Source organism: Calypte anna, chromosome 4 (genome assembly GCF_003957555.1).
Source record: "Calypte anna isolate BGI_N300 chromosome 4, bCalAnn1_v1.p, whole genome shotgun sequence".
NCBI classification, from domain to species: domain Eukaryota; kingdom Metazoa; phylum Chordata; class Aves; order Apodiformes; family Trochilidae; genus Calypte; species Calypte anna.
In genome coordinates, this window is record NC_044247.1 from 2,013,434 (window position 1) to 2,027,351 (window position 13,918).

The following is a 13,918-nucleotide window of genomic DNA, read 5'->3' on the forward strand; positions in this document are numbered from 1 at the left end:
TTCCTGGTTAAGAGCCTGCTGATCCTTCTTCTATGATTCAAAACATTATGGTAGTCTGGGATGGCATTAATGCTGAATTTCTATAGGTACTGACTGCCTGAGACAACAGCCACTTCAAGTGTTTCACCTACAGTGAAAATAGCTGATACTTCATGACATCAAAGAGCAAAATCACAAGTTGGGGTTTTTTTTGGGTTTTTTTTTTGAAGGGAACAATCTAAATTGTGGCTGTTTTTAAGAGGCCCTAGAACTGTATCTTCCTCTTTTCTCAGATGACATTCCAACAGTCTTGTTTATAGTTAAACAGCTCATGGTGCTAATGTGCAATGGTATGCTACTAGAAAAGAGAAAATGCCCAGGAGGACTTGGTAAACATGGTTCTTAAAAAGGACCTTCACATCCTTCAGGTGAATGATTCTAGTAACTTGACTGAGATTATTTTCACGACTAAGCATACTGGGATCCCACTCCACTGGTAACACATTCAGTGTATCCATAAACACAGTAAGGCAAATGAATCCACCAAACTTCATGTGGAAGAGATTTAACTTTGGGTGCCACATCTGAAAATACACACTCAACTTGAAAAATTTCCTCTTTACGTTAACTGTGAGTTTTGACTCAGAATATCCCACAAAGATGCACTTTGTTACCTCGTCATACCAAACAGTTTCCCTTCTGCTTTATAAATGGCCTTCAGTAACTCAGTCCTAGAGGCACCAGGCACAGAACCCCTAACTCAATGAGGCCCAAGATGAAATCCATGTGTACATGAGACTACAACCAAGAGCTGGCAACACAGAACACCTGGTTCTACTCGTACCCCTCCTCTTTCTTCAGCAGGAAATTTTATTTCGGTGCAATTTAGGGATTTTGTTAAAAAAATCCCACCAGGTCTTCCACAGGTGCATGCCCAGGAGTGCCAAAACATCAACATCATCTGAACAGAACTGAATGCAACTGGGAACCAGTGGAGGATGCTGAAGGCTGTCCTGGGCAGGCACAGCAAATCCCAATGCACAATAAATTAAGAAAAGGTGTGCATGTTTCTGCTTGGGAAACGTGAGACGTTTGTGACAAACCCACTGAAGCTGCTCACAAACTTTGTGGGGTTGGATGCTTGCTTACAAGTGCTAAACAATCTGCAGTTGAAAACCTTGTCTGTTTAATTCTGCATCCCTTCTTCAATCTGCTTACTAACACTTGCCAAAACCCAGCAAAATCAGCTGCAGTTGGAGGGATATTAAAACTGAGCATGCTCTTCTCTGAGCACAATCTTTGGAGCTGTAAATGATTAATATGAATATGGGAAAAAATGTATAATATAATATCAAAACTATAAACAAACAGTAACAACCATTTAAATTTTTTAATCTCAGAATTTCTCTAATTCTCTTTCATAAACAAAATATTTTTTTCATCAGGCAGTATCCATTATGTTCATCCTTGGTGTAGTTACAAGGCAAAAGAAGTGGATTATTGATGAAATAGATCATAATGGCTCTTTCCAAGCCATTATCATTTATCATTTAAATATGTATTCAATGAGCTTTAATCTGCAAATTTGTCATGATTGGGAACCATTACAATTTAGCAGATTCATTGTGTTTGCTTTATTCTTTTTTTTTAATACAACGCATGTTGCACGTTCTGTAAACTGCACGTGAAGTAATTTAACCTATCAAGACTTCTTAAAAATTAAAAAACACTTAAAACAAATTCTTTATTAAAGCCTTCAGTTTTAAAACCACAACGATGCTGAAACACTGTGTTGTTACACTAATACATAAGTCTTGCAAAATCTTCATAACCAGGAATATTGCTTTCTTCTGAAGTCTCAAACACCCATCACTTATAAGAACAGTACCATGACCATTCATATCTGAGATTTTAACTAGATAAATTTTCTCCAGTCCCCTAAATAGTTTTTTGGTTTTTTTTTTCTACTGGCTGAGACAAAGCAAACAAAATCAATGAACTGTTTCTCACTGGTATTAATCAGTCTGAGCAGTGTGGTACATTACCAAGGATACAACCAATATAAATCCTTGTGTAGTTTTTTTAATTCCCAACAGCCAATTCATAACAGTAGTATTTAACTCATTGGCTAAAGCAAAATAGCAACAGAAAGTTCTGTATTTTGGAGATGGATTTTTAGCTCAGTGTTTGCACAATTTACAGAACTGCACAAAATGTCAGCAATTTGCTGTATATGAGATTTTACAGATTTTTGGCCATAACAGATTAATTCCAGTTTGTATACAAGTTACTTAACACCTTTTCTTACTCTAGTTTTGCAATTCCCTGAATAAAGTCCCTCTGAGAGTAAGCTGCACACTGAGCGAGCAAGCTCCCCTTGTAGTCACCAGGAACAACTGATGTTCCCTTTGAAAGAAGACATGATGAGTAAATACAGAAAAACTTATCACCCCTAAATTCAGATCACCCTCTGCCTGTGATCTCCCCATCCTTTTTTGAAAGTACACATGAATGCTGCTTGCTGGAAAGCCTCCTCAGCTAGGCTTGAGGAAAAATGCCAACAAGAGATCAGAAGTACTCGTGCTGTGTCATGGCTTACTTCACGTCTTTTTCACAGCAGGCTGCTCTGGAGTAGTGTGAGGGTGAGGATGTGGAGACAAGTGATATATGATTGACAGCTATGCCAAGATGAGTTGGAAAATGTGGCCTTCAAACTGTCTATGAGCCATTGTGCTCCTCCCGGGTAAAGAGCCTGTGGTGGGGATGCCCTGGGGCAGCTGAAAGCTCAGGGAGCCACTGCAGGGCTTGGGAGGGAGGAGGCTCTGTGTGCCCTGGGGAGGTGGGCTCCTAACACCCCCCCAGGCCATGCCTGCAGGCTGCTAAAAGGAAGGACGGTGCTGAAGGCTTTTCTCATTATACAGGGCCATGTTTTAATTCCACAAGAGCTGTATCAGAAGTGTAGGACACAGCAGAAATGTAGGACACTGCTCACTGCTCTGCCCATGTGATGCCACCCTTATGTGATGCCCATTTTCATGCCACCCTTAGGTATTGTTTGCCCCATGTTCACATACTAATGAATTAACCATCTGTTTTCTAAGGACAGTTGATTTTTGCCTTACACTGCATCTAGAAATAAAACAGGAATCATCTATTGGGCTTAAAACAGAATAATCGCACATAAAAGGAAGTATTTTTTAACAGCACATAGCCACTTTATGGCACTGCTCTCTTAACTTAGTGCTTATGAGTTAGGGAAACAGCCCCTTGGTGGATTACTTTTCATAGTTTGCTCAGTAATGTGTTTACAAAGTCATTGTTACAACTAGATGCTTATATATTTTGATATACAGCATGCACTACAATAGTACATCTTCAGAGATTTCATGCTTATTTTAAAAAACCTACTTAAATATTTCTTTACCTTCCCTCCCAGCAAAACACAATTGCCAGAAACTCCTGGGCTCCATAGTCCAGTCTGACAGTAATTAAGGCAGAATTACTGGTGCTTTGCAGGAAACATTAACAGTGGCAAGTGCACAACAGGATGGGGCAAATTCATCTTTGACAGCAACAACAGGAATTAATTTGACACTTGAAACTTCAAATAATGGCCTCTGTTTTTAACTGTCTGACATTACTGAAGCACATAAGTCACAGTGTGAGAAATGTTAAGTGGATTTTGTTTTCCTTTGCTAGAAAATTCACCCACTTTTTGCTGTGTATCGTCAACACTCCAGAAATCAGTGGTTTAAGAGGATACCATGTATTATTTCAACAAAGGCCAAGCTTGCTTAATGCTTACCTGCCTTTGATAATGGATGGTATTAGTGATAAGTATTACCTCTATACCACACAGAAAATGATAAAAAACACATTAGCCCAAATTCTGTATGTGTAAATATCTGTATTATTTCCCTATATACTGTAATTATAAAATACACTAATTAATGACAAATCCAATACTTTAGTAGTATAGTGTAAAGAAACTAAATGAATGCATGCCTTCAACTTGAACTAATACTCCAAACATGGTCTTAGGATTCTGTAGTAACTTTGGACTCTGCCTCTTCCAAAAATTTAATGCCATCTACCTAGAGTCATTAAACTTCTACCTGGGTATATATAGTATCTACAGTCCTATCTGATTCTGCAGCTGTACAGAACACCTAATCCAATTCAACAGTATTTTTTGGTCCACGATGAACTCTCTTTTGTCTGCTATGAAAAAAATATTTTGATTTTTTTATTTGATTTTTTTGGTGTGAAGAAGACAGCAACCTCTACAGGGACTTTAGAAAGAGGGGCTAGTGGTTGCTAGGATTCCCCTGTGTGATGCATTCCCCTGTGTGATGGGGAGGGGTCCATCTAGTCTTTCCTTTCCTTGGGAAAGGGAGCAGGGCCCTCAGAGCACCCTGAAGATCCTTGGGTGTCTGAAGAAAGCCACAGGTTAACACACAACCTGATTTTCAGGGTTATTTGGTTTTGGGAAGAGACAGATTCCTCCATAAGCGGAAGAGAGTTGGAAATTCTTTATGTGACCCTAAGCAGCTTCTCCCTTCAGGTTACCATTCCATTTTGCTCTCCATGAGGAATAACCTCCTTTAGCAAGTGAAGGACTTACATTCTCCATCTGACTGTTGCATTGATTACATTGGAAAATGAGTAACTTTTATCACACTTGATCTGAAATCGCACTATCTCACTTCTGTTTATCCCTTTACACCTACAGAACAGATAATTATCTAGATCCTGGGGGTCAGAAGTGACACTCTGATGTCTCTTTTGATCCCTGGTGTCAGGTTAAATGAGAAAAAACATAGAAACTTTACTTGTGATTTAACACCAGCCACTGTCGGGCTCCAACTACCAGTGCTCTGTCTCCCTTCTCACCACTCAGGTTTGCTTGCTGCCACCTCCAATATCTGAGTCCATGCTGGATCCTGCAGCCTGTGCTTTACTTCAACTTGTGATACATTTTTGCTTTTAAAAATGATCAAGATACAGTTTTGTGTTTTCCTCGTTTCTCCCTTATTTTCTTGAAGTACAGGAAAAGGCAGATTATTTCAATTAAGAGTCTGTGACTGACAACAGTAAGAAACCTTTCTCCAGTTTAGTGCAAGCAGTTGCAGTTTTAAGTTTCGTTCTGCTTCTGTCAGGATCTAATTTTCAAGGCCCCGTTGCCATGGCAGCAAGTTGGAATTTTAATCCAGTACTAAAGGTCAAGACAGGTCACCAGTTTCCGTTCCTCTTCAATCTCCCCATGAAGAGCCACAAAAAGAAGCTGAGATAAAGGTCTGACCTAACAAAAAAATTCCAGTCTAGCACCCGCCAGACTTGAAGCTATATGATTTGTATAGGCTTGCAAATTTGGCTGGGACTATTGAAATTCATCCTAAATTGAATATGGGCAGCACTGATTCACATTCCTCTCTCTCTGCAGAAAAGTACATATATGTTCTTAAAACAGCTACATGCTTGTAACTTATCAGGGATACCCTAAAAGCAAATACTTCAGTATTTCTAATGTAAATAGCTGTGAAAGCAATCCCCTCATTATATACTACTTTTGCAGACTCGTATGCAGCTGCATTTAAGTCTTTCTTGTCAATATGAGGAAGATGATTCAAGATCTTTCTTTGAAAATCTGTAAATATTTTCTTTTTGAAACATTTTGACTAAACTGGACTTTCCTAGTAAGGGAAAATTCCCGAAAGTGAAACTATCTTCAGATTTTGTTCACTATTTTTATCTTGAAGTTAAAAAAAAGATCCACTGGAAATTAGGAAACTACTTTTTATTTGCCGATTTTCTAGCCCCCCCCCTCCTGTGTTTTCCATAACATGGATTTTAATTAAACAGTTGGTTTGCACCTACTGCAGTAAGGCCATAGACACCTCCCTTCTCCTCTGGGGCTCCATCAATGTCTTGGGAAGCTGCGTTGCAGCATTAGGAAAGTCTCAAAATGCCTTTTTCTGAGATACATGGACACAAGAGAGAGAAGCAGCTCTTCCTCCAGGAATGCAGAATGGCAATTAGCCCAGCAGTGGGGAATATTTTCATTTTTTCTGTGTTTGGGAGGATCTTTTTGTAAGGGAAAGCTATTCTGAATCTATGGCTCCAAGGGCTATCCAAGATGGAGGATAATGCAGTGAGAGTGGCCCAGCCCCATGAGGTTTTGTGAGAACTTCACTTCATAAAAAATAAGCCCTCTGGCCAGAAAATTGATAGATTTTAGAGCCCTGCTGAGCCCTTAGCCCAAAGGATAATGGTAACAATATAAGTTCCTCTGGATGGAGAGTGTAAAGCTGAGAAAGATGTGGTGGATTATTGGGGTTGTCAGAGGGATTCAGAGCAAAGATGCAAGGGATTAAGTTGTGATATTAAGAGAAGTGGCTTTTAGTCTTACCTAGGATATTTAGGACACAAATTAGAAGCCCACTCTAGTATTAGGAATGCCAAACTTCCTAGAAAAATCCATTCTTCTTTCAAGCTTATCACCCTTTTCCAATTAGTACTACTTTGCAGCATGGTGCAGATGAATCAGGGTGACAATTTTCTCAATTTGGCTCAGGCTACTGAAGTCTGTAAAGCCAGTAAGAGATGACAGTAAGAATGGAAGGGACTAGAGGAAAGAGCATCAGGAAGGAAATGTAACAGAGAGAAATGGCTTGGCTGAAATTTCAACCTGAAATTTACTGACAGGTCAAAGTTAAGACAAAAGAGAGCAAGTTGAGGTCCAAATTATGGTGGCCAGAAAGCCAAGCAAGAAGTTAGTTTATATGCTTTTTATCAGCATGTGCTCCAAGAACAAGTAGGTTGGAAAGTTAATGAATGTGGTGGCTTCCTCTGCTCTATCCTGTTTTACATTTTTAGATTTACTGAGTCCTTTTGTTTTTCAAAATGAATGTTTGAAGTTGCCCTGAAGTTTGGAAGTGATTCCATCCCACAGAAATGTAAATTGGGAAGTTGGTTTGAGACTGGCCTTAAGCCATGAAGACACAACATATGCTGGTGCCTGTGGAAAAACTCTATAAATACAGGGAAACCTGTGGCAGATTTGCAGTTTCTGAAATAGGAACTGATATGTAGCAGACAGGAAAATACATCCCAAATCCAACCATGTTAATGTGTGTTGTTTCCTAGTCTCTATGACTGGTTGTAGTTCAGTGGTTGCATATGTTTGCCAGTGATGCAGTCAAGCATCCTACTTGAGAACAAAGTATTTCAACTACTACTTGTTAGTGAGGACAAATAAATATTGAATTTTTAATGGGGGGTTTGCAATATGAGGGAATTCAAATGGTTCCATGCTTACTAGAGTTGCAACAAGTAGTGTTGGCAAGATGGGAGTTGGATAGCTTGTTTCAGGCATGTATAGCTGCAGTAATTATTTATGTCTCTGATAGTCAAGAAGTATTCAACATGGATCAGCAAAATACAAGAGAATTAATTTAGCTCTGTTCCCACAATCTTAGAAACAGATTTATAAACATGTCAGGAGAAAGAGATCATAGAAAAGAATGTATTAGGAAATAACTTTATTTTGACAGGGAGGTTAAACTGTATGTGAGCCAGTTGAATAATGAAAGCAAATTAAAAGTCTAATTTAGAAATTATTTTGAATAATGGGCTTATCTTCAAGGATACAAGGCTTTAAATTAGGATGCAGGATTCCAATGTATTTCATAGCAGCTGAAATATTTTGCAACTTTGTTTCTATAGACACTGTCGATAGGAAATGCCTGTGTGTTTTATTCTCCGTTGCTTACTACTTTGCTCAAAAGGAAAAGCTCATGGCAGTGAGTTTATAAATGATATTATCTTGACTGACTACCATTGCTCCAAACCCAAGTACTCACAAGGCAAAAGGATGCAAAGCAAAACAGTAAAGACAAAATATGAATGATTTCTTATCAAAACAGACCCTTCCCTTTTCATTTGCTACTTGTTCCTTTAATATGGTGCACTGGAGCCCTCTAAAGATGGATGGAGTTCCAATTACGTGCCACTGTTGTTTCACTTATCATAATTTGTGCAACTCCCTCCTATTCATGACTTTCCCTGTTTCCCCAGAGGGAATATCTTTGGAACTTCCTACTTCTAACAAACAGGCAGTACTGAGTCGAGTGATTAAAGCTTGCCCACACTCACTAAGTGAAGAGTAATGCATGCTGTAAAAGAAAGCATACATTTAAAATCAACACTGTGGGATCAACTGATGCTCTTCTACTTTAATATGATCGACTTAAAACTGCTAGTGGAAATATTAAAAATTCCAGCTTCTTCATTGTGTTACACCTGGGTTGGGTTGTGAATGGAACACAGATATAGAGTTGGATAAATAAATGAAACATTCTTCCTATTCCACTTGGAGATGAATTTTACATTTTTGGTTCATGTGACTGAACTGGAAATGATGCACCAACATTGAAGGAATCCCAGTTTTTTAAACCCATTCCTTTCAAGGTTAGGAATTCATCAAAGCTTCTTGATTTGAATGTTCTGAATAACATTACTTGTCGCATTATCCAATATACAATCCTTGGTGTAAAATCCTCTTGATGTCTGATTACTCTTCATAAGGACCTCATGCTGATTCATTTCAAACTGTGAATTACCTTTAATTTGTAGCTTGAACATGCTGCCAAATTTTGTTTTCCATGCTCCCAGGTGGCTGTCCCTGACACTGGAGAACTTCCAAAAAGTCATTAGATACTTATGAAAAGTAGTTAGATTTCAAGAAGCACATTTCCATTTTCAAACAGGTTTCCATCACGTATTATGAGAATCCTTGGGACTAGAAAAGTGCTGGTTTTACTGAATTTTTTTAGAACTGTAAACTGAAATTCTGGCCCAACTGAAACCAGTGGTGAATCCCCTCTGAAAAACCCATGCAGAAATAGCACAGAGATAGTTTCAGATGCTTGCTTTGTTTCTGAGCCCACTGCATTTAGCTGGTTTCTCTCCCCTACATGGTTGTGTATCATTAAGCATGATGGATAAAAAAAAAACTCCATGGAGTAAGTTGGTTTTGTCTGCTCCATATAAATTTGCTGCTCTAAGTTTTTAATGGTTTCCGGTAGTTCACGGAGCCCATGTGAAGGGCCTTTTAATCCTGTATTAATACACTAAGTATAGGAAGTCATTTTATGACAGGGGAAGAATACCATTATGATTATATTCTTCTTTTCAGCTAGGCTTTTATGGAAACTACCCAAGACTACTCTGCAGTACGATCTTGAAACACAGGATGTGCTTGATTAAAAAGCTTCTGGACAGTTTCCAGCTGGACAGAGGCCAAATGCTAACAACCAAAACAGAACAAAAGGACTGGATGTTTGAGGATGACATACTTGCAGTGGTAATTATATAACAGAAACCTAAGTCGCAAGCTGAGTTCATACCCTGGAAATCATGGAAGCTGACAGAAAATCCTTTTCAGTGCAATTGGTTGCACCTTATCTGTTCCTGCTTAAAATGCTTCAAAATAAACCAGGCAGAGTGGACTGGCTGAGAACTGACTATGTTATACACAGTGGACTTTGAGGCTGAATTTAAAATTCTAAAAAAAGGGAGACCAGGTGCTGTAGTTTTACGTAGCCTGATTTTAGCTTGAAAAATTCACCATGAAATGCACACATACATTCACATCAGCATTCAGAACTTGATTTTCAGTATTTTAAAGTAGAAATCAGGAGCTGAGGTTAGGTACCTGTATATGAACTCATGTACAACATTAGCCACAACCCCATCTAATCTACTCTGGATTTTATAGGCTGCAGAACTTAGGAGACTGCATTTCTCCAGCATTTAGATGTAGTAAAATACATTGAAATAGTGTAAAAAGGATGAAATTGGTATTTCAGAAAGCCTTAAATGACAAAAGCCATGTGTCTCACATCTCCCCTTCAAGCAGGATTGGGTCTGCAGGATGTTGTCTCCATTCTTCCCTCTAGAAACACACACCTGAAGGGTTATCCTGCAAAGCTCTTCCATCATCTTTCTACACCTGATTTCTGTGACAACACCCAGGCAGCCTGGCTGCTGGAGCAGAATACAGCATCACAAAGGTAAAATATCTTCATTCTGCACACATCACTCAACTAGTCATGGTATAACTCAATGATATGGTGTCTGCAAGCACATTACTACCAATTTCTATGGATTTCTAACAAAGCCCATGGAACCTATAAGTCACCAGGAGCAGTGTAAATGCAAAAATATAACTTAAGTTTCAACTGATTGCACATAAACTTTAAAAAGTTGGGGAGTACCTAAAAACATTCCCAAGCTAAGAGGCTTCTACAAAGCATAGAGATGAAGAAACTCCAATTCAGTCTGACTTGATCAAGTTGAAATACAGATAAGAGTTCCCATTGAGAGCACATGTGAGGAACTGGGGGAGAATCAGGTTTTGAAGTCTGCAAGATCAAATGCTACTGGGGATGAGCTGGACTGCAATTTCACTCCAGTATCACTGAAACTGACCAATTTGAGAAAGATTAATCCTTAATATAACTGTAAACACTATATTATTAAAATACACAATGATTTCAGGCTCTGTCAATCTATCACAGTTGGTTTGGATCCAGCTCTAGTTGATATCCCTACACCTTTCAGCCCCACTCTGCTTTAATTTCATTGTGTCTTCAAGTGCCATAATTCTCAGTGAAGATGGTGATAGCTGCACATGCAGATCTAAAGCAACAAATTGGCCTGATAATATCAAGTCTCAGAGTGGACTGCCTTCTAACCTCCCAAAGCCCTGCAGAAATCCTTAAAAGCTGCCTTAACAATTTTTCTGCAGTAAAACAGAAAAAGTGATAGTAATGGGTTAGCTGATCTTCATTTGGAAGCTAAAAATAAAAGAAGCTTTATTGCAGCTCTGATCTCTCATGTGTAAAATCTATCACCTACCATAAGAAGGCATTTCATTGCAGCAGAAATCTGATTGATAGTGCTGGAACTTCAGATCAAGCAGCAGAACAGAGAGCAACTGGTTCATAAAATGTACTCAGTATCTTCAGGTTTTATATCAGGCTTCCTATAGAGAGCTTTGGTCCCATTAAATGCACTATATACCACTGAGCTCTGAAGCACTGTTCTTTTGAAATTCAGCTTATAACTATAAACCAGGATTGACAAGTCTATTACTGTTGGTTACAAACTATTGAAATATTGTATTTTATGGTATACTCACTAAAATATTTTCTCACAGTGGAATCCAAATACACTTGCTTTAGGAGAAAAATCATTTTAAGATGTAATAATATTTTTTAATTTTTTTTTCTATTTTTTTTTTCTTTTACTATAGAATGTGCTTGATGTTAGCTTAAGACCACTTAGATGTTCTGAAACATGAACGCACCCATTTCATTACCAAGAACAGCAGGTACAGTTGGTCAGATTCTTTAAAAATGCCAACACATATCTGGAAATCAAAAGCAAGGGATAAAACTACTTTGTTACTAAGTTTCATAAATAAATGCTATTCATGCAAATCAATCTATTTATCATTACCATTCTTATCCAATTCTCATTCATTCTGAAGAGAAAAAAGTAGTTGAAATATAGTCATTTAACTGTAATTTTGGAAAGCTTTACTAAATAAATTTCAGTCGAATGACAACTTCCTTGAGTATGTGAGTAAAGAACTGGAGATTCAGGATCCACATCTGGCCTATTCCCACATCTCTTCCATAGTCACAGGCAAATCACTGAATGCCAGCAAGTGCTCTCCTGTTCACAAACTTGCACTAAGGTTCAATATATTTAAATTAATTATAAAAACCTATGTAGGTTCCTCAGCATTGATTTTTTTCCCCTAGAGGGATTTACTTAAAAATGTGCCCTTAGTAGATTAAGGGGAACCATTAGAATTATTTTGAAGAAATCTTAAATTACCATATTGTATTCTCACACGTGCCAGTTGAGCTACTGGAGTTCTGCATTCTGTAGTTTAACCAACTTGAACACCAGACCAAAAAAAAAAAAAAACAAAACAAACAACCTCTGAGCTGAAATCAAACCAACACATTTACAGAAGTAGAAAACCAATGACCTAATTTCAAAGTAATTAAGTAATTATATAATCCCTCTTTGTAAATTACTTGGAGATCTTGGGTTAAAAGTAAAAAACCGGTTCAGTCTCAACTCACTGCTACATTATTGCAGCCTTACACCACAGAAGCACCAAATAAAAATGGTTTTAACACAATGGAGAATTAGCTCTTCCAAAATTTTCAACTCATATTTACTGGGATTCTCAGCTGTTTCCAAGTGTATGAAACTCAAGACCAGCTTTTCAACACCAGACAGTGGAATCATTCTGTATGATGTATTTTACTCTTTTACTCTCTCTCTCACTGTATGAATGTTAAAATTCCTGCATCATCTGTTCCTTGGGTTGCTTTTTCTATTGTAAGGAGCTTAGTATCTGATGAGAGAAGCATAAAAGTGATTTAATTTTGGCAAGCTGTACAACTAAAATCAACATTATTTCTGCTTAATAAACTCATCTTTCACACATACCTCTGTTAGCTAATGCTTAAAAAGAAGAAACAGCAATAAGCACTGGAAACATAAAACTGTTTTATGGTTAATTTTTAAGGACTACTGAGAACACCTGAACACCAGGACAAACTTACAAGCAGAGCCAGATTTTAGTTACCTTTGGAGAAATAAGCTTATTCTTTATGATAAATTTAAAATGAGATTTAAAGCTGGAAATAATAGTACTTACGACTTCTGTGGCACTGACTTAGTTGCAACTTTCCCTGCTGGATCACTCCACTCTGCAAACAAAGGAAGCACATTTTCAAATGTCAAAAGATTACTGTAGAATTAAAATGCACCCAAAGCTGTCAGCCCATCTAATTATACTTGGTTTCACAACATGCCACAATGCATAACATATAATAAAAAATGGAACTGATCTGCTTTACCACTAAAATTAATTTTTTTAGCCTTTGCTTTAATGATTTTAAGCAGGGGGAGGTGGTGGTGGGGGGAGGGATGGGGGGGGAAAGCAAAAAAAAAAAACCAAACCAGCCCTGACTGTTAGGTCTAGGATGATAAAGACCTACTTTGTACATTGTATCCTGAGGTCAGATGTTGGGAGTCCTACAAAGAAGAACACACAAAATGTCAGCATTAGTTAAATAAGATGAAGAAGGTAAGATACATCTTAGGTTGCTAGATTAAGGGCACTGGCATTGCACAAAGAGGGAAGGAGATGGTACAGGGTTGTTAGGGCAGCAATAGTGACATTAGTAAAAAAAAAAACACATTAACTGTGGAGACAGAGCACCACCGAGGGATCCTTGCACAGTTCACACAAGAGCTACTGTAAATCTATACACCCCTTCTGTGGAGACACTGCACAGATTTATGTGCACAGTGGTCCCAGCTTTTTCCAGGCTTGGTGATGGAGATGTGGATGAGCTCTCTGTGATGTACTCTTAATGCAATGTTAATGCAACTCTGCATTAAATTCAGCAGCACTGCCTTTCTTCTTCTGACCTCACTGCTGGGAAATACAGTAACCTTTTATTGATAGTCACTTTTTTTTTATTTGGACTGAGACACACAGGATTTGATAAAGACACAAGGAAGCAGATCTTCATCTGATGGAAATTGGTCCAAATCCAATGAAATCAATAAAAGTACAACTACTATCAATCAGTGAAGAATCTGGCTTGTAACACTGAGCATGACCATGCCAGGGTTCTTGTTGGCTCACAATAACTAAGCTGCTTCCTTAACATCAGTGTTTTCTTGCTTAGTTTTTCTCCAGGCTTTATAGTCCACAGTGATTGTAATCAGCTTTCCTTCCAAGCAGAGTTTGATCATTTGAAATTAAGGTGTTATTTACAAGCTCCTCTTACAGCCAAGCAGTACTTTGCTGGAAGTATTAGTTCTGTAGGATGTAAAAGTC

General features: G+C 38.1%; 1 protein-coding gene across 3 annotated transcripts in view; it reads right to left on the reverse strand.

Annotated features, from left to right (window-relative positions):
* AFF2 (AF4/FMR2 family member 2) overlaps positions 1-13,918 on the reverse strand; it is a 330,337-nt gene that overhangs the window by 111,818 nt on the left and 204,601 nt on the right. For all 3 annotated transcript variants that reach the window (XM_030449005.1, XM_030449004.1, XM_030449003.1), the window contains 2 exons: positions 13,068-13,104; positions 12,725-12,776 (listed from right to left, as the gene is read on the reverse strand). In XM_030449005.1, coding sequence (XP_030304865.1) covers positions 12,725-12,776; positions 13,068-13,104 — 89 coding nt within the window. The remainder of the gene's footprint in view (positions 1-12,724; positions 12,777-13,067; positions 13,105-13,918) is intronic.